We start from the raw sequence: 27,427 nt of genomic DNA on the forward strand, positions 1-27,427 counted from the left end.
CTTTTACACTGACAAACCTGATTTCCTTCTGGGATAAAATAGTGAGTTCTGCAGATGAGGGGACACCAGTAGATGATTTTCTGCCCGACATCAGCAAGGCCTTGGACTTCATCTCTCGTAGTATCCTTATAAACAAATCCATTAAATAGTCCACTTATCCAGGCAATATAAGGAGGTGGATGAACCGTGGGTCTTGTGCTTAGTCCAGGTGGCAGCTGACTACTTGTGGCATCCTGTCAAGGCTTGACACTGGAGCAGATACTCACTAGCTCCTTTATCAGTGACCTGGATGAGGGGACAGAGCGTGTCCTCAGCTCGTGTGCAGGCGATACCGAATTGACAGAGCAGTTGATACACGGGAGATCAGGGAGACTATTGAGAGGGCCTCAACAGCCTGAGGGAATTGGCTGATTGTAGTTCAGCCAAGATTAGGGAGATTAATCCCTTTATTCAGAATACGTGGGACTGCATCAAGGTACTGGTGGAGGAAAAACCTAATAAATGGTAGTCAGACTCAGCAATGGGTTGCCCCCAGAGGCTGTGGAGGCTTGCCCTTTGGGGTACTCACAGCTCCACCAGACATTACTCCAAACAGCTTACTCTAATGGCCCTGCTTTGAGTACAGTGTCAGACAACCTGAATTGCTCTCTGTTACTCTGAGTTTTCTGCCTGTTATGCCCCTCAAGAAGCAAAGAGCAAAATTGATCATTTTAATACGACAGGTTGCAACCTGCTGTAGTGTAGGAATTAGTTTGCAATCCATTAAACTGCCTCAGGCTTGAGGGGGGGAACGTGGTTTGGATGCTGACAGGAGAACCTCACTGGCTACTCCACCTTAACGTGCGTCTTGAGTCCAGCCTCCCTGTTCCTGACTGAAAAGAGCAGAAGCCTCTTGTATTGTGGGGGGTGGTGGTTATCCTGTCACTGAGTTTTGTTTCTAAATTCTTTGTAGGTATTCATGTGGCAAAGTAGGAAAATAACTTTTTGACTAATGAGTTTTGGGCTATATATGCTGTCTTTAAAATGTGCACTTCATGTTCCTTTCAGGACCATGTAAAAAGTGATACCCTGAAGATACCTGTATTGACAGGGTGGCGCAAGAGAGGAAATGTAAAACTGCTCTGTAAAGTAGACAAGTTAAAATAAAGGCTAATGCTTTCAAATTTACTTGTTTTAGAAGCTGAACAGTAGAGGTGAATATCTAAAAAAATGAGTTTTCAGTCCCTTAAGTATGTTATGTTCCCAGATATGCTCTTCAGGCTTTTTGTATTTGGAAAATATTAATGTAAACTGAATTTTATGGTGATACCATAGAGGGGAAGTGTCAGTCATAACGTTTTTTATGTGCTAAGAGAATTATTTTTCTGTCGAGTTTTAAGTTGCAGTTGTTAATGGAACAATAAATTTTAAGGAAAAAAGGCATATTTTGAGAGTATGTATTTTATATTACGGGAGATAAAGGAAATGGAGGTAATCGTTAAAAAGAGTAGTCTACTAGTGAGGAGTATAAAAAGAAAAACTTCTATTTGTTTCTGAATTTTAAGGTTGTTTTTTTCCTCTTCCTAAACAGACTTTGCTGGAATATGCAGAAAAGTGGAAAACATCAGAAGACCCGATGCCCCTCCTGGAGGTGTACACAGTGGCCATTCGAAGTTATGTTAAAGCACGACCTTATCTTACCTCTGAGTGTGAAAATGTAGCCTTTGTGCTTGAACGTTTAGCACTGTGAGTATGTTTTTCAGTTACTAAAGCCCACATGTATGGTATTTTCACTGCTTTCCCAATCCAGTTCACAGTCTATAGAAATTGTAAATAAGTTGGGAAGCACCTTCCTTCCTCATGGTGGATGCTGTATGTGAGAGAGAATATCTTCAGTTGCTGGAAATGGAGCAGTCTTGCGAAGGACTCTTCTGGTACAGGGCAGGCCAACATCTCTGCTTGAAACACTTCACTAGTGTTGATATGCATGCAGTCTGAAAGTGCATCAATTTATACACAGTGTTATGGGGTTGGACTTCAATGGTAAACCCTTTTTTAAAATTATTAGTGGTTTTTAGAGAGTTTGCTTTTACAGCTTCTGCAAGAAGGTCCCCTGACCACCTTTTCTGTGTATGTTCAAACAAAAGGCTTTTATGACTTTGGCATTTCAAGCAAGTAACTGGATACTAGAATTAAGAATTGTTGATTATACATTTTAAAAGCCAAATATTGCATCAGATCATATTCTTATTTGTCTTCCAGAAGCTGTATTGAACTTCTGCTATGTCTGCCTCTTGATTTACCTGAAAATAAATGGGAAGAATTTCAGGCTTTTGTACAGGTGAGTTTGATTCATAAAGTGAAGACTTAATAGCTTCTAGGAATGGTTTGGAAACTTAGGGATATTAAGTATGTAGTGTGCATGTAGACTTGTTTCCCGGTAGCTGGTAAAGATCAAGCCCTTCAGCTGGAAATTCTATGTACTCTGCAGTAATTGCTGTCAGCCGTATCACTTGTCTGTCACAGTTCATGCAGCAGTTTCGGAGAAAAAATGCATTTAGATACTTGAAAGAAGGCTCACATTTTAAAATACATTTGTCTATTAACACTGTTAGAAATGAAATATATAAGTCGTTCTCTGCTATTTATGGTTGTACATTTTAGATTTATTAAAGATCTATAGATAGTGCAGGACTGTTAGATCTCCCAGAGGCCGTTAGCAGGTTAAGGATTAGAGCCCTGCTTTAAAGGAGGGTGTCATAACAAATTCTGCTTCTCAGTATTTATGCGAAATATGTAGTGGGAGGTCCTGCCTACGGCTTTGGGGGTGGGGGGAAGGAAGGAATACAGTTACCTCGGGATTCTCAGCCTAAATAATGTAGGAAGATGCAAGGCTGATTTTTAAAGTGAATTTTAACTAGCAACTGCCTGATGTAAGTCAGTTCAGATGAGGCTTTTTTGTGCAAGAGGTTCCACAGCCTTCAGAGCAGGTGGAAAAGTAAAAAGTGAGGATATTGAGATGAACCCTTCCTGGTTTTTTTTAGGACCAGTGTTAGTTGCAGATTGCTGTTCAAGCCACAGCTTTTTCAAGGTATTCAATTTGCTCCCAAGGATCCCTGTTTCCAGAATCTATCCTAGTATCTAAATGCAGTAGAAACTATTTTAGTTGATTTTAAGACTCCAGTCTGCCTTCATCATATTTGCATAGAACCATGCAGTGAGGTCTTACAGCTTATATCTTTCACCTTTACAAAAATACTTTTTTTTTCAGTGTTTCCAGTGCATAAAAATTGAGCTGCTGAAGAGTCAGGAAAATAAGAGTTCACGCAGCTCTATCCAGACCAATATGTGGACCAGAGAATTTGCTCATCTGTTTTTTAAAGGGAGGCCTATTTCAAAACCTAGTTTCAGGAATTTAAGTAGTAGCCCTGTTAATGAATGTCAAGGCAAGTTTGAGGTATTCAAATCTTTTTTGGTTTCTCCACCTAAATCTTAGGCGACAGAGACAGAAGTAAAACCTATATAGGCTCAATATTAAGATTGTTTTGTTCTACATTTTAACTCTTTATCTGGTAAGGGGTTTTTTGACATAAGGTATAAGAGTGTAAAAGACATATGTTCTTGTTTTTTTTCTTAACGATACTTTCTTTTTCAAAATATATCCTTCAGGTGGCTCATAATAAATTGATGGAAAATGGCAGCCGGGAGCTGCATATTTTAACTACACTTACACAAGAGAAGGGAGTGTGGAAGAACCCAGTGTTGTGTGGTATTCTTTCCCAGGAACAACTTGATCCAGACAAAGGTAAAAATTGAAATTATGATTGGGATAAAATATGCCTCATTTCTGTAATATATTGAAACATTATTATGATATATGGAAGTCTTTTGTTGAATATAGTTTGTGATAATTAATAAGCTATATAAATATACTTGTAGCATTATGTGAATTATTAAGACACTGTTTTTAGGAATATACAAATAATGTTGGTATTTTGCATAAAATGTAATAATAGCTGCAGATCTTGTGCTGTTTTCTTTGAGCCGTATGAAGGGAGATTACATACAGGCTATTGTACAATGAGGTAGGTTCACTAATGGTAAACAAGTTATCTTGCATACAGAAAAACCTTATTTTTTTTAACGAAGATGGCACTTGCTCAGTTATGAAATGCAAAGAGGGCCATTACCAAAGGTTCATTTAGACCAGAGTTCTGAGAATGGCTGACAGCAGTTGTATAGTGAGGAGGGTATATGATCAGCAAAGGTGTGCAGTTATATTTTCCTGATGTTTTATTTCCATTATTCGTGATTTGGCAGTTCAGAAGTGGTATCCCTGTGTTAATAAGTTCTAGCTGATTTTTTGATTCTTTGCCTAATTGGTTTGAGAATCTCTGTGAACATCATAACTAAACGTCTGTGGCAGTTACACCGTTCTCACATCAAGTAAAGTAGTTCCTCTTACTGTCTGCCTCCTTGTAGCCTGATGCCTACTTATTTCATGTGATTCTCTATTTATTAAAAAGTGATCTATTCTTCTATCTTTTAATGGATGCATTTTTCAGTAAGGCATGTTTTGTTAGACTGCTGTCATATCCCATCTTCTGGTTTTTGGTAGTGCCTTTATTCCATACCATCTTCTGGCTTTACTGTCGCATTCCTCTTATGGGGGACCAAAGGTTTAGTCCCAGTTTCTTTCTTGAGGAGTAGTACCTATTTCAGTGTTTGGATTTTCCTCTAACACACAGCCTGTTTTTCTGTATGTACAGTTAAGATTGCATTTTTGCCCCATGAAAATCGCTTTGGGGTTTTAAATAACACTTCAGTTTTGTGTGTTACAGAGTGCTGTCCTCTTCAGTCTTTGACAGTTGTCTTGTTTTTACTACCCTGCTTTTTATCAGCATGTTTTGTCACCTTGTTCTCTAGCCACCTTTTCCAAATATTTATAAAAATGCTGGACAGCAGAGGTCCTGGTACAGATCCTCAGAGAACCCACTAAGAGTTTTTCTTTTGTCCTTTTTTCTTTTAACTGGTAATTTATCCATATAAGAATCTTCTTTTACTACCAAGATTGATATCTTTAGGGATTTTGAGGAACTTCTTTTAATGCCTCCAGAAAACTAATTGGATCTCCCTTATAGTAAATGTATAATGTGATTTACTATTTTTTTTCAACAAAAGTCATGCTTACTTTTTCCCAAGATTTGCATTTTGCCACTTCTCTTAATAATTCATTGTGCTTCTAGTACAGTTGTTGGATTGGTATGCAGTTCTTAGTCCCTCCGGGTACTCGTACTAGTTTCGTATCAACCACCTTCTAGTCCTCTTAAAGTAAAGTACTTCTAAGAGAGAGATTTAATTAGTATTTTACTTGCTTTATATTTGAGGGGTTTTAAGAACTCCTTCATGAATCCTGGTTTTGATGACTATTCATTTTATCAGTGTTTTCCTGTGAGGTTTTTTTAGACACTTGAGGATGCTTCTGCCTTGGACTGACTCCTGTTACAGCTGTTACTTGTCCTGATGGCAGAGCAGCACAGGGTTACATGTCGTGGTGAAACACCATCAAAAGAAAGAGCAAAGTAGGGAAGGCCAACAGCAGTGGGTTCTCAAGCCACCCATCAGTTTCTTGACTCAGTTGTGTTCACTGGAAAATGGGTAACAAAGCCACGAATAGCAGGGTGCTTGGTGCTTAGGAGTTTGACTGGGTTTTCTGTATTTGGGAGCCTCATTTGTCACCCTATCCAGATAACAATGGCAACATTCAAACCATTTTTTACATCTGTACCAGTAATTTTGGTGGTTTTGAGACTCGGTGGTCCTGGATAGAAGTTTAACTCACTTTCAAGTATTTAGCTTCCTTGTTAATGTCACTGGGACCAGTGCTGACCCCAAGCCGTAGTTACCCAGGGCACTTGTGTGGAAGACCAGAAGGTGCTGGGACACTAAGAACTTTCTTTTTCTCAAAAATTACTAAATTTTGCAGTTTTACTTTTCTAAGAGACAGGTGGCATGAAGGAACTTTCATTTTTTTGAGTGAAGATGAACAATCCCTCAAACAAAAGAGTTGTCAGTGGTTTCAAGGTTTTTCTTGTAACCTCATTCTGTTCAACTTCTGGGTCCAGGTTGGTAGGTTAGGTGATGTTTCCAACCTGGAGAGTGTCAGTCAGCCTTTAATAATTTTCAGTTTTATACCATGTTCTTGTCCACTCAGCCAATCTGAACCATTTGGCTGGGGGGCAGTGCCATCCTGTGGCTATGGTTGTCTTTTCCTGCCCCTTGTATCAGTGGCAAGATTGTCACACTACATACGTGTATTTTTGTTGCTCGGTTGACAAGCTGATCTCAAGCTGTTGTCATCCTCTGTAACACTGCATTGTTTTGTGTCATCTTCTCGCTAACTTGAAGGATATTTTAGTAATACCAAAACTCCATTGCTTGGAGAACTGGCTTTCTTGTCTGTAGTCCAGCACTCCTGCAGGCCACCACTTACCCTCTTTCAGTGGACAGCTGTCTCTCAGCAGTCTTCAGCCTTAGCCCCAGTATAAGTCTTTGGAATATTTGTAAACTTCAGTTACAGGATTCTGGTTTTGTTCTTAATGTTGCCTTCACCATTTGCTGAAGTTCTCAAGTATTTCAGTGGTCAGCTTGTTACACTGGGTTGTTATCCTTTGGCAGATTGACACCTGAATGTCAGTTTGTCTCTGTATCTCCTGTAGGAAGCAAAATTAGGTGTCTGTTTCATCTCAGAGACTGCCCCTTTGGAATTCCTCTGTTTTCTAATTGTACAGACTCAGCACATAGTGAGACAAGTTCATTTTCTCTGACCACACAGCAGAGCTGTCTTCCAGTTAGAGTCAGGCAAATGCAGGCTTCTCCTAACTGGACTATTCTTTTGCCCCTCTAATTTTGGGAATGGATTGTTGCATGAGTTCTACCTAAATATGCTCAGGAAGTACTTCCTAAGATATTAGGGAGACTGTTCTGAGTGCCATGTCATTCAGTAATTGCCCTACTCCTGACTACCTTGGGCACAGCTCAACTTTCTGATGAATGCCTGTCTGTAAGAACTCATGCACTAAGGAGCTCAGAAAAAGTAGAGGATGGATGCCCGGTTGTTTGAAGCACTGATGGGAATTGCATACCTGTCACTGATTTCTTTGATACTGATGGGTATTACTGCATTACTACAAGATGTTCATACAGTACTGTGATGTAAAATAGTAAAATCTGTCTTGAACTGTACTGCAGGAACTATTTATGTACAGTAGATACAGATTTGTATCAATACAAAGCTATATATTTCACACTGGAAATATTTCCCAGCCACTTGATTTGTCACCTGCTTGGGTGTCAAACATTGGCATTGTCCTGGATTTTTAGCCCAACTCTGACCACAGATTTTGGGAAACTTGGCTTAAGTTACCAGATTCTATGCAATAGATGTCACCAAATAAAAGAAGATCTCTTCTTGGGATCTATTGTAATGCTGATACCTCACTTGTTTCTGGAGAAAATTTCTCTCTTCTCCTGCAAGTGGAACATCAACAGAGGCTCTGCTGGTTCCCACAATGCTAGTCTGTTTTGCATGAAGGACCGGTCTGCAAGTGGGAATTCGGATTCCTAAGGAGCTGAGGAATATATTTTTTTCCTTATTCTGGACTGGTGACTCCGAAGAAAATGTATTTTCAGAAACTGAATTGTCAGCAGGGTCTTGGGGTGTCATTTGTGGACATTTGGAGTTGATAGCCCTATTCATGGCTGCCATCTGAGAGAGATCCTGAGAGAAACTCCTTTTGAGTTTCCTGAATCTGTTTGGTATTGTCGTGAATCAATCTACATTCATTTGAAGAATGCCCAGGCCATCCTCCACTCCCTCAGAGCAGTTTGGTTCCCCAGTTCTGCATGGCTGATTGTTTCTTGGTTCTCTCCCTTGCCTGTGTCCAACAGGACCCACAACAATTACGCGATTAGGCCTCCAACTTGATTCAAATTCTGATTTCTCGGCAGTATTCTCTCTTAAAAGTGTGCTCAGGAGCTGTAAACTACTACACCTTGTTTATGTGATTTTTTTCTTCTTTTTCCTCCTAAACCTGTCTCCTGTGTCTTTAAAGAATGTCTTGTCAAATTTTGAGTTTTGTCTATGTAGCATCACAGACATTTTAGATATAAAAGATCACCCAAAGTTACATTATCCCATCAGTTCATAAGGATAGCAAAGTACCTTTCTTCTCAAATAGTAATTCGGAGATCCCTTACGAGCATGTTGGTAACATTCTTTGCCATGGAGCACCGCTCAACCAGTTTCCATTGACCACAAATAGTGAGAATAACTAGTCTCAGTACCAAAGCAAAAAGAAATTCGGAAAGATACCCTAGACATGAAAATGAAATATCTTACCCACATCATGGAATTCAAGATGGCAGTAGCAGCTGTGATCACTGACTAGCCTGGAAGTAAATGGTTCACCTGCTTTAGCACTTGACAGCTGTTGCCATATTGCTGTCAGATGCTGCATTGCATTTGCTTGTTGACTGCATGGCTGCTTTTTTTCTTGAAATTGCATATGATGAACAAGAAGCACTTTTATTTGGAGAGAGGAATTTTCTGTTTCTCTTCTTCATTGATTGGTTAGGGAAGGAAAACTTAGTCTTAATTCTTCACATGCTAGCGGGTCTTTTGTCTTACTGCCTCCTCCTGAACTACCAGATAGCTTAATTGGAGATTAGGATTGATCTTAATCTTGAACTGAAGTTGATACGAATTCATGACAACCAGATTTTGTTTCTTGAAGTTGTGTGGCTCCTCCGGTCGGCCTTATTGCTTAGTGTACCGAAGACTGAAAGTTGAAGTACACTGAAGTGACTTGGGTTATGTGATAGCCTGTGCAATGCTAAAACACTCTGCTACTGCGCTGCCACCTTCAGCTTCTGTCAGTGTGGCTTGTGTTCTTCAGCATGAACCTGTTTTTCCGTCCTCATGGTTGTCATTTTCTTGTAGTGATTGTCACTGGTATCTCCTCAGCTGGCAGTGAGGGTGAGTGGAAGAACTGTCTAGAGGAAAAGGATCTGAGATAACACTACAAAAAGCCAGGCTACTGTAGCTTTTTTCTCTGATTCCGATTATCCTTAGAGATTTAATATGGATGTCAAGAATAAAATTCTCAAATTTTCCCTAACTTTTACTGTAGTAGGCAGACTTCTAAAGTGTGTCCCATTGGAAAGATGTTCAAGGATGTGACCATCGCTATTCAGAGATTATCAAGATGGATAACAGGCAGGTTAGAATTTAAACAGCCAGCATGGAACTATTTTCAGTAATCAGAGCATCCGCTGCTGGGAGTCAAATGACACCAACGGCCTCACTTTAAAAAAAAAAAAAAAAAAAAAATGTTTGCATGCTGGGTGTATTCAAAGCAGCCACCTGGAACTTCTTTTACCCTTTCACCAGACAATATGCCATCGTAGAAGCATCCAGGATTGGTGCTGCATTCAGCAGAGTTGTGCTGAGATGTTGTTTGCATGAAGGATTCTGAGACCCAGCTCCAGGTAAATATGAAAGTATCGAGTACAGTTCAGTCACCCACATTGTGAACGCACATGTGGACTAACACTTGAAGATGACTAAAGAAGTTACTGACTAGTAACTGAGGTTCTTTGAGATGGATAGTCCACATGTACATTCACCTCCTGCCTTCATCCTCCTTGGCCAGAGCGAGGTCAAGAAGAAATAAAGGTCTGGGGTAGATTATACCTACCCAAATATTGGCGAAGGGTAGAGTTAGTAGGATTCAGTAGGGCAAAAATTCTTTGCTTTGTGCTCTACAAGTTCTCCAGTCAGCCAAAACGTGACATACATGTGGACTGTCCACCATAGAGAACTTACTGCTACACAACTGTGCTCACGGCTTATTCATGCTCTTGTGTGCTACTAATCTACAGACTATCTTTTCTCTTTTTTAATTCAAGTATGGTATAAGCATTACCTGTAACACAAGCTCATGGTAGTTCTTGCGGACTTGACATGGAATCACTTAGTTGGAGTCTTAAGTTGTACTACCATGGGATTCAAGGAATAATGGGGAAACTGTGTCTGAAAGGTTAGATTCCAGCAGCTCCAAGTTTATTTGGCAGAGTTCGTAGCTCATAGTACCATCTGTCAGGTGTCATCTGCTTGTCTTTTTTTCTTTCGTGTTAGTTCTGTAATTTGATATGAATTCTGCACATGCCTTGCACAAACATAAGTTTGTGAATTTTAAGGAATGGTGGAGTATTGCACAAAAATGCCATTTAATAATTCTAAGAATCATGCTATTGATAAATGATACCATTCTCATTAAATACTTCAGGTTTTGTGCTCATAGAGGTTAACTTGTGCTGAAAAAGCAATTGTGCCTCAAAGCATTTTTATCAAGTTATACTTGTGACAGTGAAATAAATTTGTCTACAATAACTTTTGCAATAGACATCATACTATAAAATATTTATAAAATGTTTTAAAAAAACAAAGCAAAAAAACCCACAAATGAAATCTTATCCTTAAGACTCTTCCCCACCATAGACTTGCCTCCAGCAACCTCAACACCATTTTTTGTCTTAAAATGTCATACGTAGTACAGTTACAAAATCAATATAATTAAAAGTTGTATTTTGAATGAGCTTTCAAATGTTAACTGTGATGATTATAATCACTTGGATTAGAATAAAAGCTTAACAGCTAATATGTGGCTTTAACTCCAAGTTCTTCCTATACCTTGTTGAGAAGATAACAGAAAATGTTCTGATGCTTATGCAAGGTCGGCTGCCTGGAGCAGTGAACACTGAAGGAAGGGCATTACCAAGGGCTAGCAGATAGAACACGATCTCTGGAATATTAAATGCAGTAATTATAACAATAAACCAGAGTGAAACGTCTTGGGTTACCAATATAGCTTGAAGTCTAAGGTCTTTCTGTATCTTGTTACAGAAGATAAGGTGAAATATTTCAGTGTTATTCCAGGCAGACTGGCTGGAAGTAAGCACTGCAGGTAAAAGGATTACTGGTCCCTGGTAGGAGGAAGAGCAAGGCTAGAACCATAGAATGTAATTAATCACCGGGTCATCTGTAGGTTGACAAGTGTATGAACTTTTTTTTTATACAAGGCATTGGTAATGACATTAAAGGAACATTTATACGGCTGCTTAAAAGGCAGATGTCCTTTAATAAACACAAAAACGGTTGCCGTCTACCAATTGTCGGTTACTGTGCTCTAGTTTTCCTTTGTTCCTTCATGAATAAAAATCTGGCCAAATCTTCATTGACGTGGAGAGAGGAAGAAGTAACTTGTATTTGACTGAATGCACTTATACATCAGTGAACCACGGGTGATCATTTGTAATAGTGCACAAGGAACCTGAATAAATAACTAACAAGTTGGTCAAAAGGATAATTCAACCATAAATCTGAAAATGCATGAGATATAATGATGGGGTCTAACAGGCCTGATTTCTGCAAAAGGCAGTATTTTCTGCTCTGAAGTTCTGTGCGCTCAGATGATAAAAAACGGTTGACCTGATTTCGATTGCAAGATGGGCTTTTAGTAATATCCTGTGTAAGTAGCTAGAAGAAGGAGAAATTGTGAGATAAAATGAAAGACCGTTGTGAATCAAAAACTAACTAGGATGAGAAGCAAAGAATAGAATGAGGTGATCTTTTTTCTTTCAGCAAACCTCGTGGTCAGTATACTAGTACTCCACATACTAGAGAGGTAATTCATTTTGCAGATGCTGGTATTACTTAATTACTTCATCAAGACCAACTTTGAAAGTCAAGAAAATACAAATTAGGTGAATGGGCAACATGATTCAAGTGAAATTCAAAGCGAGTAAATTAAGAGAAATGTAATGAATATTTCTACCAGGATGTGTCAGAAAGTAAGCACTGTGATGCCTGGAAGGTTTCAGGAAGGGGTGATGAATATACTCAAAGGCTGGAAAAAAATCTCATTTAGGAAAGGTCAAGATTTTACCTTAACACTGAAAGAATATCGTGAATTTTTTTTCATGAAAGAATGGAAACAAAAACCAGCAGAAAATTCTGTGGTTTGTTTTTTTTTTTTAAAGAGAGAATGTGTCATGAAATTAAGGTGTGGATAATTGAAAACCAGAAAGATTTTTCATGCAGTGTGTAACTGGCTTGTGGAAACAGTTGTCACAGGGGAGGGGTTGATGTCAGAAGGATCAAACAGAATCTGTTGTCTTTGTGTCTGTCTAGTTCTAATAAGGAAAAATTTTGGAGGTAGTACTAAACCTCATGCTTCACAGCTGAATAATTTTGATCTTGAAGATCTGGATGAGACCTCAGATATTTTTATTATCACAATATATATATGTATATATACACACATAATCAGAGTAGGAACATAAACCTGTGCTCTCCTTTTTTTGTAGGATTCTTACGCCTTCCATTGAAGCCCCTAGCATTGGGTTGTTAGTGTAGACAGCAGAGTTTTAACGCCGGTAGCAGCATATCTACAAAATATAGTTGAATAAAATACAGCCATTCCGGTATCTCTGAGTTTTAAACTATGCACAGTCAAATGTATATGAGAAATCTTTTTATAAGAAATTGAGTTGGCTGAAACACTTTTAGAGGAGCTTGACTGTGTTGTATAGATGTGTGATATGAAATATTTAACACCAACAGAAAGGACTTCAGAGGCCTCTACGTTTGTCACATTTATCTTTCCATGGCAAGATCTTTAAAAGGCAGCTATTAGCAAAGGTGTAGCACAAATGTGTAAAGAAGGATGCGAGAGCAGTGGCTTTGTGTTGTCTTTCTGTAGAACTGTAATCAAATGGTATCTTAAATATTTTAATATCTATATGCTTACTAGATCTGTTTTATGTGCAGCTATTTTGCCAAGAAATTAGAATGAATTAAAGCCTGTAAGTAGATAAAAGGTCTCCTGTAGCAAGGAGTAAATAAGTTCTTAATGACTCTCTTTCTTATCTGTGCTTCCTAGCTTTTGTACCTTTTCTGACTCGTATAAATTTTGGGGGCTAACCATGAATTAGTAAATGCCATCTGTTAACTCTGTAACTTGCTGTGAAACATGTATGTAATACTTTGGCTTGTTTTTCTTTGAAGTGAATGAATTTTTAGTGTTTGAAGGCCCCGTCCTGCTGGATATGCGTATTAAGCACCTAATGAAAACAAAGCAATTAACGCAAGCTACTGCCCTCGCAAAACTGTGCTCTGACCATCCAGAAATCAGTACAAAAGGCAATTTCAAGCAAACCTACCTGGTCTGCCTTTGTTCAGGATCACCAAATGAAAAACTAATGGAAGAAGTAAGTAAAAACTGTGGAACTTTATTAGACTCTTTTCTTTAATAATAGTAAAATCACTAATCATGGGCTATTTTTCCTGTAGAAGAGGTTTGTCTTTTAAAATACCATCTAAAATACTTTTGGTATTTTTTTTTCTATTCGTTTAAGTGACATTTAAAGTGAATAGTAATTACTCTATTAAAACACTCATGGAAGTGTAATATTACATTGCTAGTAGGCATTTTCTAGCTCTGACACAACGTACTTTGATTTTGCTTGAAGTATTTTAAGACTCTGCCTCAGATCCTGTTAGTGAGGTGGAGATAATGGCTTTCCCATTCTTAATATTTTAACTGTAGCTTTTAGTGTGGTACCTCGTACATAGAACAGGGCCCTTTAGATGCTACTTTCAGTTCAGAGAAGAAATGTAACCTTTTTTGACCCAAATGCCCGGGTGAAATTGAAGATTAAATGAGATATTTGATCTGGTTTGAAATATAAAATCCTTCTTATTAAAATGCAAAAGTCAAAAAGATTACAGCTTTGCTCTTCTGCATTCTTTCAGATGATGTCTTCATTTCTCACCCCACCCTGAAGTTTTATCTGAGCTTTTTTCCTTCTTAAAGGAAAACTAACTGCAATTGCCAGGTTTTTTGACTGTCTGCACCTCTCTGCTGTCTTTTTGTCTTTGTCATCTTTTGATGTTAATAATAAGTATTAAGCATGCTGAAATTAATCTTAAAGGGTTACTATGCAGTGATTACAGTAAGAAGTTTCCTATTCCAGATATAGACTAAATTCTAAGGTGGCAGCTTCTCCCTGAGCATGTTGTTGTGATGCTCAGTAGGGCTGGACTGATCTTTCCCTCCCAGCCCTGGCTGCTGTAGGCCCTGCCCAAACAGTCGCAGGAGGAGCTGTGTCAGGGCTGTGCAGTCTCATGGTGGTTTGCTGAAGGCTCTCAATGAAACCAGGAATTTGTGGCCCTGCAAATATGTTTCCCTCATTAGTCAACCCCACTGCTGTCCCAAAGCAGAATGGGCTCTGTCAGTGAGTGAATTGTGAATCCTGTGGCCAAAAGGAATGGGGTAGCCTTGTTTCTTAGGATGCCATAACATACAGATAAGTTCAGCCTGAGTTGTTGCAGAGAACCTAATTCAGATATTTCCAAACCTTGGATTGCTTGGGTTGCTTAGCTTTGCAGCTTCAGCTGCAGCACTGTTTGCAGTATTACTGACCTTTCTGGAAAGTTTATATGTTACCAAGAGAAGGCAATATGCTGTTAACATGATGAGATGGACTTCTGAACTAAGGACAGCCATTTCATAGTGCTAGAACAGTAAGAAAATGGAAAAAAAGGTATAGCTCACTCTTCAGTGTTCTGGAAACTTTTATAGGCAGAACAGGCAGAAACATAGCATTTGAGCTCCTCTTCAGCTTGACTTAGTCTCGTTTGCTTCAATAATGTGAAGAATTCAGATCTGCAGTACATGAAGTGCTAGACTGATAGATTTGGTGGCTGGAATATACATACCTTTGCTGTAAGCTGGGTTCCATAGGAACTCTGAGAGGCTGGAAAAACACTTCAGAAAAAAAAATGCCTTTATTCCAAGTCAGTTTCCTGTATTCTTCCCTGAGCTTTTAACTGCTGGTCCCTGTCTGAGATGGGGCACAGAGCAAAGCAGACCTTCAGTTTATGTTGGTATTACAGTTATGTTAATAAGTCTTCTCTGTCTTGAGAAACGCAGTTTTCTTTAGAAGATGCCATTGAAGTTATTAAACATCAAATGATGTTCAATGAAAGGTTATTAGTATATTTACGAAGTGTCAGTTTAGAGGAAAAAAGAGTTGCTGAACTCTTTGAAATTGTAGTTTGATTGCTGGCCCAAGAGCCCATGGTGCCCAACCAAGCTGTGCTGCCACCTTATCCAAGGTACCAAAACAGCTGGGTGTTCGGGTGGGCACTGCCATTTCTTGCTTTGGGTGGTCTCGTGATTTCTCAAGAGAGACTTCCAACAGTGCTACTGCAATGGTCAGGTCATTCTTCAGCTGCCAGTGTCAAACACTAAGTACCAGTGTGTCCTGTCAGATGCACTGATTGATGTAACCAAACCAGTCTCCTGAGAATCAAGTGAGCCAGTGGGTGTTATAACAAGTGCGCAGATTCAGTGCTGATACAGCTGTCTCGTACTGCTGTGTGACTGTGGTTTTTCCTTTGTTTTGCTACAAAACTGAGTGCTGCCATCATTGCTTGAACAAAGAAGTTACATCGCAGAGACTGTAATGTTCTTAGAAAAGCATTCAGTTGATCTACTACTTTGAATATTTTTTTTTAAATACTGGAAAACTGATGTTAAACTTCAGATTCAGTAATTGCCCAGCTGCTGTATTAAAGCAGCAGTAACATCGGTGACTAGTAAACTGGGTAATAATCTTTTTGTGTGCGGCTGCAATTTAAAGTTACAAATCTGCTTACTACAGTTATCATATGTATGAGTAATTAATGTTGTACTTGAAATCTTTAGGTGACTGGGACAGTAGATTTAAATATGTCTTATGTCTGAGAAACAAGTTTATATTCACTTCAATAGAATATTTTTTCTGGTGACATAATCAGTTTTGACACTGTCTAGAAATGCACTGATTTGCTTTCAAGCTTATTTCTATAGAAATAAGAATATAGAATTAAATATTCACTAAGTTCTAAATTACTGTCTTTTTGCAAAGGATTAGATGACTGTATGTCTGAGAATGAAACCACTTTCTTAGTCTGGGTCTTGTTTTCTTTTCTCCCTTCTAGATTGCAGAAGTAGATTGCAAAGATGCTCTAGAAATGATCTGTAACCTAGAATCTGATGGAGATGAAAAAAGTGCTCTAATTTTATGTGCAGCATTTCTATCTCGCCAGCTGCAGCAAGGAGAGATGTACTGTGCCTGGTGAGTTTGATTATTGTTTTCTGTCTAGTGGAGTAAAAATTAGTTTGGGGAAGATAGAGCTGATACATAAGCCGTACGTTAACTTCTCTTAGCTGATAAAATCTGTGAGCTAAACAGGAAGGAGATAAAGGCTCTTGGAAAGCTAAAAAATAAAAGAGGGGAGGGGGGATGTATTTGACAAGATTAGTTATGGGAATTTGAAAGCTGCATATATGATGAGGCATTTACAAATACTAGTAGCTGATAAATAATTTTTCTTAATAATTTTACGCTTTAGAAATAAGGAATTTAATATCTGCTGGCAGCTGGTCAGCATTATCTCAGCATTTAATGCATTAGTACTGTTCCCATCTGTCCCTGTTTCATAACACAGTATTTCTTTCTCTAACAAACTTCTGGAAAAGAAGGAGCTCTTTACTACTATAACCAGAATAATAAGCTTGATGAAGATACTGCTTAGGACTTGCTTTCATTAATGTGGGAACAAGTAACTGGTCTTTGTTGGCAGATATTTGAGCTGCTAGGGTCTGAATTTCCAATTTGGTTGTACTTTCAAACCTGTACAATTCCTGAAGGATTTGCTTTGTTTGTGCACCTCCTTTGTATGTGCAGCAGGAGGAGAACATTTGCTAATTCAGGATTTTGCTTTAACAGATTCTGCTAAAGTTTTGGGGGTTGCACCATTTCACAAGGTACTAAACACTCTTGGCTATTTGCACCTAAGGAGGAATGAACTAGTGAGTTACTGTAGATACAGTCATACTGCCTGGCTTTGGGAGCTAATTTCTCACTAAATCACAGTTAGATTCAGCTCTTAAAGCAGAGCATCTCAAGAAAAATGTATCTACCACAGAGAAAAGCCATCCTCCTATAGCTGTAAGTAATTACTAAGACTTCAGAAGTGTAAAATTCCAGTTTGTGGAGAGTAAACCACTTTGCAAGACTTCTTTCAAGAGCACTTCATGGGTCTGTAAATTATATAGCATGAATTGGGGTAATACTGGGTTTATTCTTATCTGTCCTTCTGGAATTGAGTAATTGTAATAATTTTGAAGATGAGATACTAACAACACGGGTATATTCATAAAAGCTTTTCTCTGTAAGATAAGGTGTTAATACAGATTTTTTTTTTTCCTTTCTCAAAGACAAAACAGAAACCATTCTCAACCTTTTATTTCTTGTGATCAGATTAGTGGTTGCATTACTGGCTCTGAAATATTGTTCTCTTGTTCTAGGGAACTGACTCTTTTCTGGAGTAAACTGCAGCAAAGGGTAGAGCCTTCTATTCAAGTGTATCTAGAGAGATGTCGTCAACTTTCTGTGTTAACTAAGACTGTTTATCACATTTTCTTCCTGATTAAAGTAATTAATTCAGAGGTAAGGATTCTTCTGAAAAAATTTTTGGCACTTTTGATGGAACTGTAATCAGGAAAATTTATGAAAGCTGCTTAGACGTCCTGTCCCTTTGTGTAGCATCAGCTTTGGGGCAATCCTCATTTTGTTTTAGGAAACACCCTAGCAACTTCCTTCTGCAGGCAAACTAAGTTGATTCATTTTGAATTATTAAAACTACTTTAAAAAAAAAAAGTGGATAAACAGAAGAGCTGGGTGTCACAACTGAAATTAAGGAAAAACTAAAGGTGAAGTTATAGCCTGTACCATTGTCCATGTCCTCTGAATGAGGTATTTTCTGTTAGCAGGTCCTAACATACCTCTTCATTATTTTCCATATTTCAAATGTTACGGAAAATGGAAAGGAAAAACTTATGAGGAGAGGAAATGAAGGCTGTATATTAATATATAAAAAATTATAAAAAGCTTAAAAAAAAAACCCAACCCACATCACAAAGAAAAACCCCTTTTGAATTGCCACTGAGAGTGCAGTTTGTTTTGATAAATGAAATAGCTGCCTTTTGTGGACTTAGATTCAGTGTTGTATTAAAAACTCTGGTCATCTATCTCAGCTAACCTTGCCATTTAATTTTCCTAGTTTCCCCACATTAGTAGTTACACTATTTATAGCTAAACTGAGCTCTTCCAGAAGCTTTTCGTTGGAGGATTTCTGTAATTCGGCATATTAATTCTAAGAATAAAATTTCTATTTTTCTTTGTTCTGGTGTGGCTCATCAGGGGCATCTAATCTTAAAGGCTATTTTTTCCCAAAGATCTGAACTAAACTAGAGTAGAGGGCGGCAGGAAAATAACTTTCACAGAGGCTTCTGATATGAAGAGCTCTGTCTGCTCCGTGCCATACTGATTTTTCTCTAGCAAGCTGTGATCATTTCATGGTGGCAGCAGTTGGAGACCATGTGGGTAGGAGACTTGAGCATTCATAAATTCGCTGAACTTAATTCTCATGTATACCACAGCCTCTCTGTGCATCCTTGGCAGCATAAAGGGACTGTAAAGTGGACATAAATGTAATGTACATTGCCTGAGGCTATAAATGACAAAAAAACCACGTGACATTTGAAACACTAAATGATTGAACATTTAACTATACTTATTGCTCTCAGCTGGAATGAAGCCAGTTGAGGCCAATTGATTTTGGAGTGGCATAATCTTTAAAAATAAAAATAAACCTTTATACTTTTAAGTGATTTCCAAATTGCATATCGTTCTGAAGATCACGTGCTTCTCTTACTTTAGCTGTAGCATTTTTTTACCATTTGAATTCTACACAGTGTTAACTTAATGCTCCATAGAAGCTCATTTCAAATAACTGTGACACAACTGCCAGGCTTTATTTCACGGACGAGGCTCAATATTGCTAAACTGAACACCTCTGACATACAGCCCTGAAGTCCTCCAGCTGGCCAGAACATACAGTTAAGTTGTGTTTTAGTTGTATGTCAACTTGCAGGTTTTTTAGTAGCACGAAGAGAAGTTATGCAACTGAAGGGATAGCATCTAAAGATAAACCACTGTTTCTTAAAGTAAAAAAGTAGTATCATAAACTCCAGGTGTGTTTTTTCAGACACTTAAGATTGAGTAATGATATCTTTTCTTTACAAATATACAACAGGTTATGATAAGCTGACGTACTAAAATTGGTCTTCCTTTACAGATCGATAGTGCTGGACTTGCAACCTGCATTGAACTGTGTGTGAAAGCATTGCGCTTGGAATCCAGTGAAAATACAGATGTCAAGATATCTATTTGCAAGACTATCTCCTGCTTGCTTCCAGATGATTTGGAGGTTAAACGTGCTTGTCAATTGAGTGAATTTCTTCTCGAACCCACTGTGGATGCATATTATGCTGTTGAAATGCTCTATAATCAGCCTGATCAGAAGTATGATGAGGAGAATCTTCCAATACCAAATTCTTTACGCTGTGAGCTCTTACTTGTACTGAAAACTCAGTGGCCTTTTGATCCAGAATTCTGGGACTGGAAAACCCTCAAGCGTCAGTGTCTGGCACTGATGGGAGAGGAGGCATCCATCGTGTCATCAATAGACGAACTAAACGATAGTGAAGTGTATGAGAAGGTTGAGGATTGCCAAGAAGAGACTAAGGAAACTTCTGTGAACGGGCTTGCTGGCACTTTTAATGAAGCTTCAAGCCTTCTGAAGGGTATCAGTGATGAAAAGCAGAAAAAGAAAGAAATTAAAAAACTCAGAGAGAGGGGGTTCATATCAGCTAGATTTAGGAACTGGCAAGCCTATATGCAGTATTGTGTTTTATGTGACAAAGAATTCCTAGGTCATAGAATAGTTAGACATGCACAAAAACATTACAAAGATGGAATTTACAGTTGCCCTATTTGTGCCCAAAATTTTAATTCTAAAGAAAACTTTGTCCCCCATGTAACTTTGCATGTGAAAAAGTCCAGCAAAGAAAGATTGGCTGCTATGAAACCACTGAGAAGACTGGGAAGACCTCCTAAAGTAGCAACTGCCAACGAGAATCAGAAAACTGATTCTGTATCCAAACAGGAGCAGCGGCCCATTAAGAAGAACAGTCTCTATTCAACAGACTTCATTGTGTTCAATGATAACGATGGCTCGGATGATGAAAACGATGACAAAGATAAACCTTACATACCAGAAATAGTGCCAGTTCAAAAACCACTACCTGTTAATGAATTCACCTGCCCTGTAACATTTTGTAAAAAAGGCTTTAAATATTTTAAAAATCTGATAGCACATGCAAAGGGCCATAAAGATAATGAAGAAGCTAAACGTTTTCTTGAAATGCAAAGCAAAAAAGTGATTTGCCAGTACTGTAGACGACACTTTGTAAGCGTCACTCACCTGAACGATCATTTACAAATGCACTGTGGCAGCAAGCCTTATATCTGCATACAGATGAAATGCAAGGCTGGTTTTAACAGTTATGCAGAGCTGCTGACACATAGGAAAGAGCATCAGGTCTTCAGAGCAAAGTGTATGTTTCCTAAATGTGGCAGAGTGTTTTCTGAAGCCTATTTACTCTATGATCACGAAGCACAACACTACAATACTTATACCTGCAAATTCACAGGCTGCGGAAAGGTGTACCGTTCTCACAGCGAACTGGAAAAGCACGTTGAGGATCACAACAAGCAGCCTGAGAATGTGCAGGAGCCTGACAGCCAGACTAATCAATCTGATGTTAGCCAGCCTTGTACAGCTAATGAAAACACCGATGAAGTTGCTGTTAAAGAGGAATTGGCATCTCCTCTGGCAGACAACCAGAGCAGTTTTACTGAAGGAGAAAACGTCGGCTGGAATCAAATCAAAGCAGAACCAGTAGGGAATGAAAGTGTAAATGCATCAGCGAGCATATTGCAGCAAAGCAGTCCCTTGCCTAATGCTGGTTCGGAGCAGTCTCCTACCAGTTCAGTGAAGACAGAAGTGGCAGTTCCAGCAAGCAGTGTAAAGGTGTCTGCTGTTAACCAGAAGATCCGAGAGAACTTTGTAAAAAGAGGTAAATTGGCTCCTACTGCCAGCAAAGTAGATACCGCTAACCCTGGAACCCAGCAGCTGTGCTCATCGGTTGAACTTTGTCTTCCAGTTTTCCAAGAGAGAAAGGAAGAAGACTGTCTCAGTCAGACTCAGACTATTCAAAATATTTCTGTGACCTCAGACACACTAAAACCTGAAGCCCTTGAATCAAAAAGCTTAGAAAGACAAGTGGGCATTGTAAATCCATTCAGCATGCAGAATCAGACAGCATATCGAAACAGCGTGCCCACTTCCAAACTTGAAATTGAGGACAGTATTAAGGCTGCAGCTAATCTATATAACCTGCCTTTAAAAACTCCAGAAAGTATTACATTTATTCCTTCGCAACCTAACATAAATAGCTCTTTAGTTCCAGCTGTGTCACCAGTAGCCCCAGTTCAAAAATTCAACTGCCAGGTTGAGGGGTGTACTCGAACATACAACTCGTCGCAGAGCATTGGCAAACATATGAAAGCAGCACACCCTGACCAATACGCTGCTTTCAAAATGCAGCGTAAAAATAAGAAACCACGAAAATCCAGCAATGTGCAGAATGTGCCGAATGATGGGAAAACTGTGTATCTTATGCCGTCGCAAGTGGGTAGTCCCAGTGGTGCTGCTTTTACTGCACAGAACAAACCTAATCTGAGTCCCACCTATTCCAGTCAAATGCAACATATCTCAAGTACGCTTCTCCCAGTCCACTTAGAAAATTTGGTCAATCCTTTGTTGCCTATAATGGAAAATGTCATAAATCCGAGTTTGTCTACTCGCATTAAAAGCGAGCCTGAGAGCGTTTTATGTTCACAAATGGAAAATCTGTCTGGTGCAACCTTACCTTCCCAGTTGGACGATCTGGCGAAAACAGTTATGCCTCTCAATATTGATGGCGGTTCAGATCCTTTTCTTCCTTTGCCTGCAGAAAATGGTCCCATGTCTCTCTTTCCTTCATCAGCAGAGAATCCTCCAAGTTCAGTCTTCTCGCAACTGGAAAATAACACAAATAACTTTTCATCGCAACTTGAAGGAAACACTGGTTCTCCTTTCCCCAAAGAAGAAGGTGTTGAAATATTTCCCTCACGACTGAGTAATGCAAATAGCTTCAGTGACACTAGTTCTCAACATCCAGCTTCAGAAAAGGTGAAAAAAGATCCTGGCCGGGCCCCAAATGGGAAAGAGAGGAAGCCAAAGCATAACAAGCGAGCAAAGTGGCCAGCAATAATCAGGGATGGCAAATTTATCTGTAGCAGGTGTTTCAGAGTTTTCACTAATCCTAGATCACTCGGTGGTCACTTATCAAAGAGGTCTTACTGTAAACCTCTTGAAGGATCAGAAATCTCTCCAGAAGCTCTGCAGGCTAATGGGCAGTCGTTGCTTGCCAGTATGATTCTTTCCTCAAATTCATTAAGCTTGCAGCAACCCCAGGAGCCTGCCTTCAGCCCAGAGACATGTTTTAAAGATCCGTCGTTCCTCCAGCTACTTGCACCTGAAAATCGTTCCACAGCCTTACTGCAGACAATGTTTCCACGGGCCAGCGTGACTAACTTTAATACCGCTGGGAATGAGGAAGGAAATCAAATTATAAAACAAGCCTTGGAAACTGCAGGCATCCCGAGTACCTTTGATAACACAGAAGTACTTCCACACGTAGTTACAACGAGCTGTGTCACTGGTACGACTCAGATAAACGCAGCTGTTCTCCCCAACTCGGCTGCATCCCCTCTGCTGCAGACAGCCTGCACCCCCAGTACCCTGCTAGCAGACCAAAACAGGACCCTCAATGCCAAAATTCCTCCCATAGACGAATGCAAGAGTTTGCCTGTTTTTGCGACAGAGGACTTAATGCTAAAGACTATTGAAAATGGCTTATGTCCTAGCCCATTTCCTAATACTGTTGCAGCAGCGCAAAACTTTGCAGAGAACAGTTCACGAGTTTCAGTTATAAGCAGTCCCAAGAATTCAGGATCAAGCAACTTGAATAAGAAGGGAACCAGTGCTTCAAAGAGGAAGAGAAAAGCAACTGCGCCCCTGCTTGCACCCGACATAGCACAGAAAGTAGCAATAAATAATACAACAATGGGACTTCTAACGAAAAGCACTGAAGGAAACATGCAAATACAGGGAGAAGGTTTTCAGTCCAACTTGCTGGCAAATTGTGGCTCTCAAGTGGTGGTGGAAAATCTCACGCAGAAACTCAGTAATGCTGACAATCAGTTATTTGTGGCCAGTATCAAAGAGAACCTCAAAACAACTCTTGAGGCTCGTACAACGTTACCCCCTTTAACAGTCAAAACTGAAAATGGGGACTCCCAAATGATGGCTGTTAATTGTGTGCAAGCAAATTCACGGGAACAGATTTCAGAAGACAACGTTATGCAGAACTTAGAAAAAACCCTGGAAATAATTAAAACTGCTATGAATTCACAGATACTTGAGGTGAAGACTGAAATTCAGGACACCATCGCGGCTTCAGGGCAGAACTCGCAACTAAATAACGCACAGGCTTCTTCGGGAAATTCTGCACATAGCGTAAAACTACCCCCTCCTGCACAGCTTGCAGTGCACGCAGGGAACGTCACCGCTGCAAAGAGTAGTTTTGCACAGTCTGAGACATCTCAAAAGGATGATGTTCAAATGTTGGAAATCTTGGAGGGCTTGCAAAAGCTGAAACTAGAAGATGAATCACCCATTGAGGTCTCTGAGACCATTTCCCAGTGCCCTCCAGCAGATACGCTAGCACCAGCGGTTCCTGTTGTATCAACTGAAAGTAAACCCCTCATCCAGATATCTTCAGAGGCAAGTAACATTCAGTTTAGTGATAAAGTTAATAAGCCTTTCGTATGTCAGGATCCAGGCTGTAATTACAGTGCTATGACAAAAGATGCATTATTTAAACACTATGGAAAGGTTCATCAGTACAGTGCAGAAATGATACTGGAAATTAAGAAACATCAACTCAAGTATGCCCCGTTCAAATGTGTTGTAGCTACCTGTCCAAAAACGTTCACAAGAAACTCTAATCTCCGAGCACACTGTCAGCTTGTACATCATTTTACGACAGAGGAGATGGTAAAATTAAAAATTAAAAGGCCTTATGGGAGAAGATCTCAAAATGAAACTGTAAACACAGCCCCACAACCTGTTGAAGTAAAACCTTTGCAGACACTAATAATAGAAAACAAACCTGCAGCTCCAGTGGTCAAGGAAGCTCAGATAAAGGAAGCTGTAGAGCCTGTAATAGTATTGGAAAAACTTCGACCTGAAAATAATATTCCTGAAAGACTGGAAAAGCCTCCCCAAGTGGTTTGTGTTCCACCAGAGCAGCATAACACAGCCTCTTCTGGTGATACACACGAACAACCCAAAGCACACAAGGTGAGGAGGTACAGGAAGGAGAAAGAGGAGAGAAAACATCGGAAGCCTGTAACCAAATCTCTGGAGTTTCCCACTGGATACAGCCCTTACAGACCATACCGGTGCGTCCATCAGGGCTGCTTTGCGGCTTTTACAATACAACAAAACCTAATCCTTCATTACCAAGCTGTGCACAAATCAGACCTCCCTGCCTTCTCTGCCGAAGTGGAGGAGGAGAATGAGCTGGGCAAAGAGGAGCGAGAGGAGGTGGAAACCAAACCCATCGTCAGAGAGTTCAGGTGTGAGATGAGCGACTGCTCCCGCATCTTCCAGGAGGTGACCGGCTTGATACAACATTATGTGAAGCTTCATGACATGACCCCAGAGCAAATCGCAAACATGAAATCTGCTCCAGAGGCAGGAAGGTTTTTCTGTGATCAGTCTCAATGTAAGTCTTCATTTACAGCGTATCTTAGCTACGTTGTGCATCTTGAGGCAGATCACGGCATTAAGATTAAGCCAAACAAAGTAGAAGATGACGGCGTATTCAAGTGTGACTGTGAAGGGTGCGACCGTATTTATGCTACTAGGTCTAACCTCTTGAGGCATATTTTTAACAAACATAATGACAAACATAAAGATCATCTCATAAGACCCAGGAGACTGACACCAGGTCAGGAAAATATTTCAAGCAAAGCAAATCTGGAGAAACCATTGAAATCCAAACAGAGAGGACTGAAAAACAGATCGGGAAAAGAAGGTAACAGCCTGTCAGGGAAGACAAAACGAAAGAAAAATGTGAACTTGGAAAACAAAAACTCAAAAGGAATTGAAGTTCAAGAAAATAAGGCTTATTCACTGAAACGCGGTAAGCACGTGTATTTGATAAAGGCCAGAAACGATGCCTTATCGGAATGTACGAGCAGGTTCATAACTCAGTATCCGTGCATGATAAAGGGATGCTCGTCTGTAGTTACAAGCGAAAGTAACATCATAAGGCATTACAAATGTCACAAGCTGTCCAAAGCATTTACTTCCCAGCACAGAAGTCTTCTTATTGTATCTAAAAAGCACTCTGTCCCAGAAGTCAAGGAAGCCTCTTGTGAGCAAGAGGAGACTGATAAAAAAGATGATGTGAAAGAGCCCGAGCCAAGTTTGGTAGTGAGCAATACTGATTCAAGCACATCTCCATTACCCGAAAAGGAAACTGAAAAAGGTGAGAAGGATGAAGTGGATGAGCTGACAGAACTATTCATTACTAAACTGATTAACGAGGATTGTTCAAGTGCTGAAAATCAAGCAAAAATATCTTCCAGTGTAAATAGTGACTTGCAGGAGACCAGCTCTTGCTCCTCAGAAAAGCAAAAATCAAACAATATGAAAAGAGCAAACAAAGAGAAGAATGTGTCTCAGAATAAGAGGAGGAGAACCGAAAAACCTGAGGAAGTGCTGCCAGTTGACGCGAGCAGCACACACAGGGAGGAGGAGACGGCTGTCGCCATTCAAACGGCCGAAGAGCAGCCTGCACCTTTCGACTGGAGCTCATTTAAGCCAATGGGTTTTGAAGTGTCATTCCTCAAGTTCCTTGAAGAGTCGGCTGTGAAGCAAAAGAAAAACACCGAAAGAGACTACCACAGCAGCGGAACCAAAAAAGGGTCCCATTCGAACTCGCGCAAATCCAGTGAGAAGACCTCTGTAGCAAGTAATAATGTCACTTGGTCATGCTCCGAAACTGAAACCCTCATACCCTTTGCCAACCCCTTCCGGCTTCCTGGTGGTGATAACGTAAAGATAGTTTTGGACAAGAGTCTTAAAGACTGCACTGAGCGGGTGTTGAAGCAACTTCAGGAAATGAAACCTGTCATCGGGTTGGGGAAGCTCGAAGGACAGGGGAAGGATAATCCAGAGGTTTGAGCAGCAAAAGTGACTGGTATGGCTCCTGAAAAAGAGTAATCAAAAGAAAACCTAATGTTTAACCACGACCCATCATAAAATTTTATTTTGAACAGGGAGCCATCAAGCATGCTAGTAACTGTGGAGCTCTTTCATTTTGAAGTGATCAATCTAGCAAAAAACATGACATGAGTCATGTAAATTTCTTATTTGTTTTTATCCCTATGGGACTTGAAGAACAGAGTAATTGCTTCAGTTTTGTAAATACTTGATCAAAACCTCAACTTTCTATCGGATTGTCCTTGCCATGAACTAAATCTTTGTGAGTTGTCTGTGATTGGTATCTTTCACCAGGTCACTGCTCATGTATAACAGTACTCTTTATTTGTAGATACATTTTTTGTATATATTTATTATTGTAAATCATTTGCTGCCACCAGCAGTCTGTAAGTCTAAACTATTAAATGACACATTTATATTTGGAATTTTAATTTGTAACTAAGTGAGCAAGTTTTTACAACTGTCCTTAAACCATTTTAAATTAAGAACTTTTGAACTAAAACTAGCTAAGTCTGCCATATCCAGTTTATTTTGCATAAAGCATTTATTTACAGGAGAGGAGCTGGATAAGATCACATTTCATAGGTTATATGTACTGACACACTCTCATTTTTGTAAATTTTAACATCCAGTATCTATGGATGATATTCATATGTAGTTAACTCATAAATATAATAGTTTTCTTATAGGTACATTTTTCATTGCTTTTAATTGGATACAAAGCATTTATGATTCCATAATAAATATGGAAATGTGAATAAAAATAGTTTGCTACGTTGGAGATTTAAAACAATATTTGGTATTAAAGAATCTGTTGTGAATGTGATAGAAAATTAGTAGTGTGGAGCAGTGTATATATTTGAGGTGGTGATTTGTGAAGTAGCCCAGTATTGCCTTAAATAAAATCACATTTCATTTCTTGTTTTATACATGTGATCTTATAAAGGTTATTTTTGTTTCTGTAACTTA

The 27,427-nt window shown here is 39.3% G+C and overlaps 1 protein-coding gene across 1 annotated transcript; it reads left to right on the plus strand.

The window, feature by feature from the left end:
* The first annotated feature begins 1,576 nt into the window (after nucleotides 1-1,576).
* ZNF292 (zinc finger protein 292) lies at nucleotides 1,577-26,878 on the plus strand. Its single transcript, XM_010187928.1, has 7 exons — nucleotides 1,577-1,725; nucleotides 2,242-2,320; nucleotides 3,649-3,784; nucleotides 13,109-13,311; nucleotides 16,088-16,224; nucleotides 17,460-17,601; nucleotides 19,292-26,878. Exons 1-7 carry the CDS (start codon nucleotides 1,616-1,618, stop codon nucleotides 26,417-26,419), a joined length of 7,935 nt encoding a protein of 2,644 aa, XP_010186230.1. The 5' UTR covers nucleotides 1,577-1,615; the 3' UTR covers nucleotides 26,420-26,878.
* The last annotated feature ends 549 nt before the right edge of the window (nucleotides 26,879-27,427 follow it).

This window comes from Mesitornis unicolor, unplaced genomic scaffold, assembly GCF_000695765.1.
Source record: "Mesitornis unicolor isolate BGI_N332 unplaced genomic scaffold, ASM69576v1 scaffold43300, whole genome shotgun sequence".
NCBI classification, from domain to species: domain Eukaryota; kingdom Metazoa; phylum Chordata; class Aves; order Mesitornithiformes; family Mesitornithidae; genus Mesitornis; species Mesitornis unicolor.

Bases quoted from the DNA above. Each gene is read 5' to 3' on its own strand.
- ZNF292 (XM_010187928.1), top strand. From the start codon at position 1,616: ATGCCCCTCCTGGAGGTGTACACAGTGGCCATTCGAAGTTATGTTAAA. The intron at 1,726-2,241 runs GTGAGTATGTTT...TTTGTCTTCCAG, and splicing joins GTGCTTGAACGTTTAGCACT to AAGCTGTATTGAACTTCTGC. The intron at 3,785-13,108 runs GTAAAAATTGAA...TTTTCTTTGAAG, and splicing joins ACAACTTGATCCAGACAAAG to TGAATGAATTTTTAGTGTTT.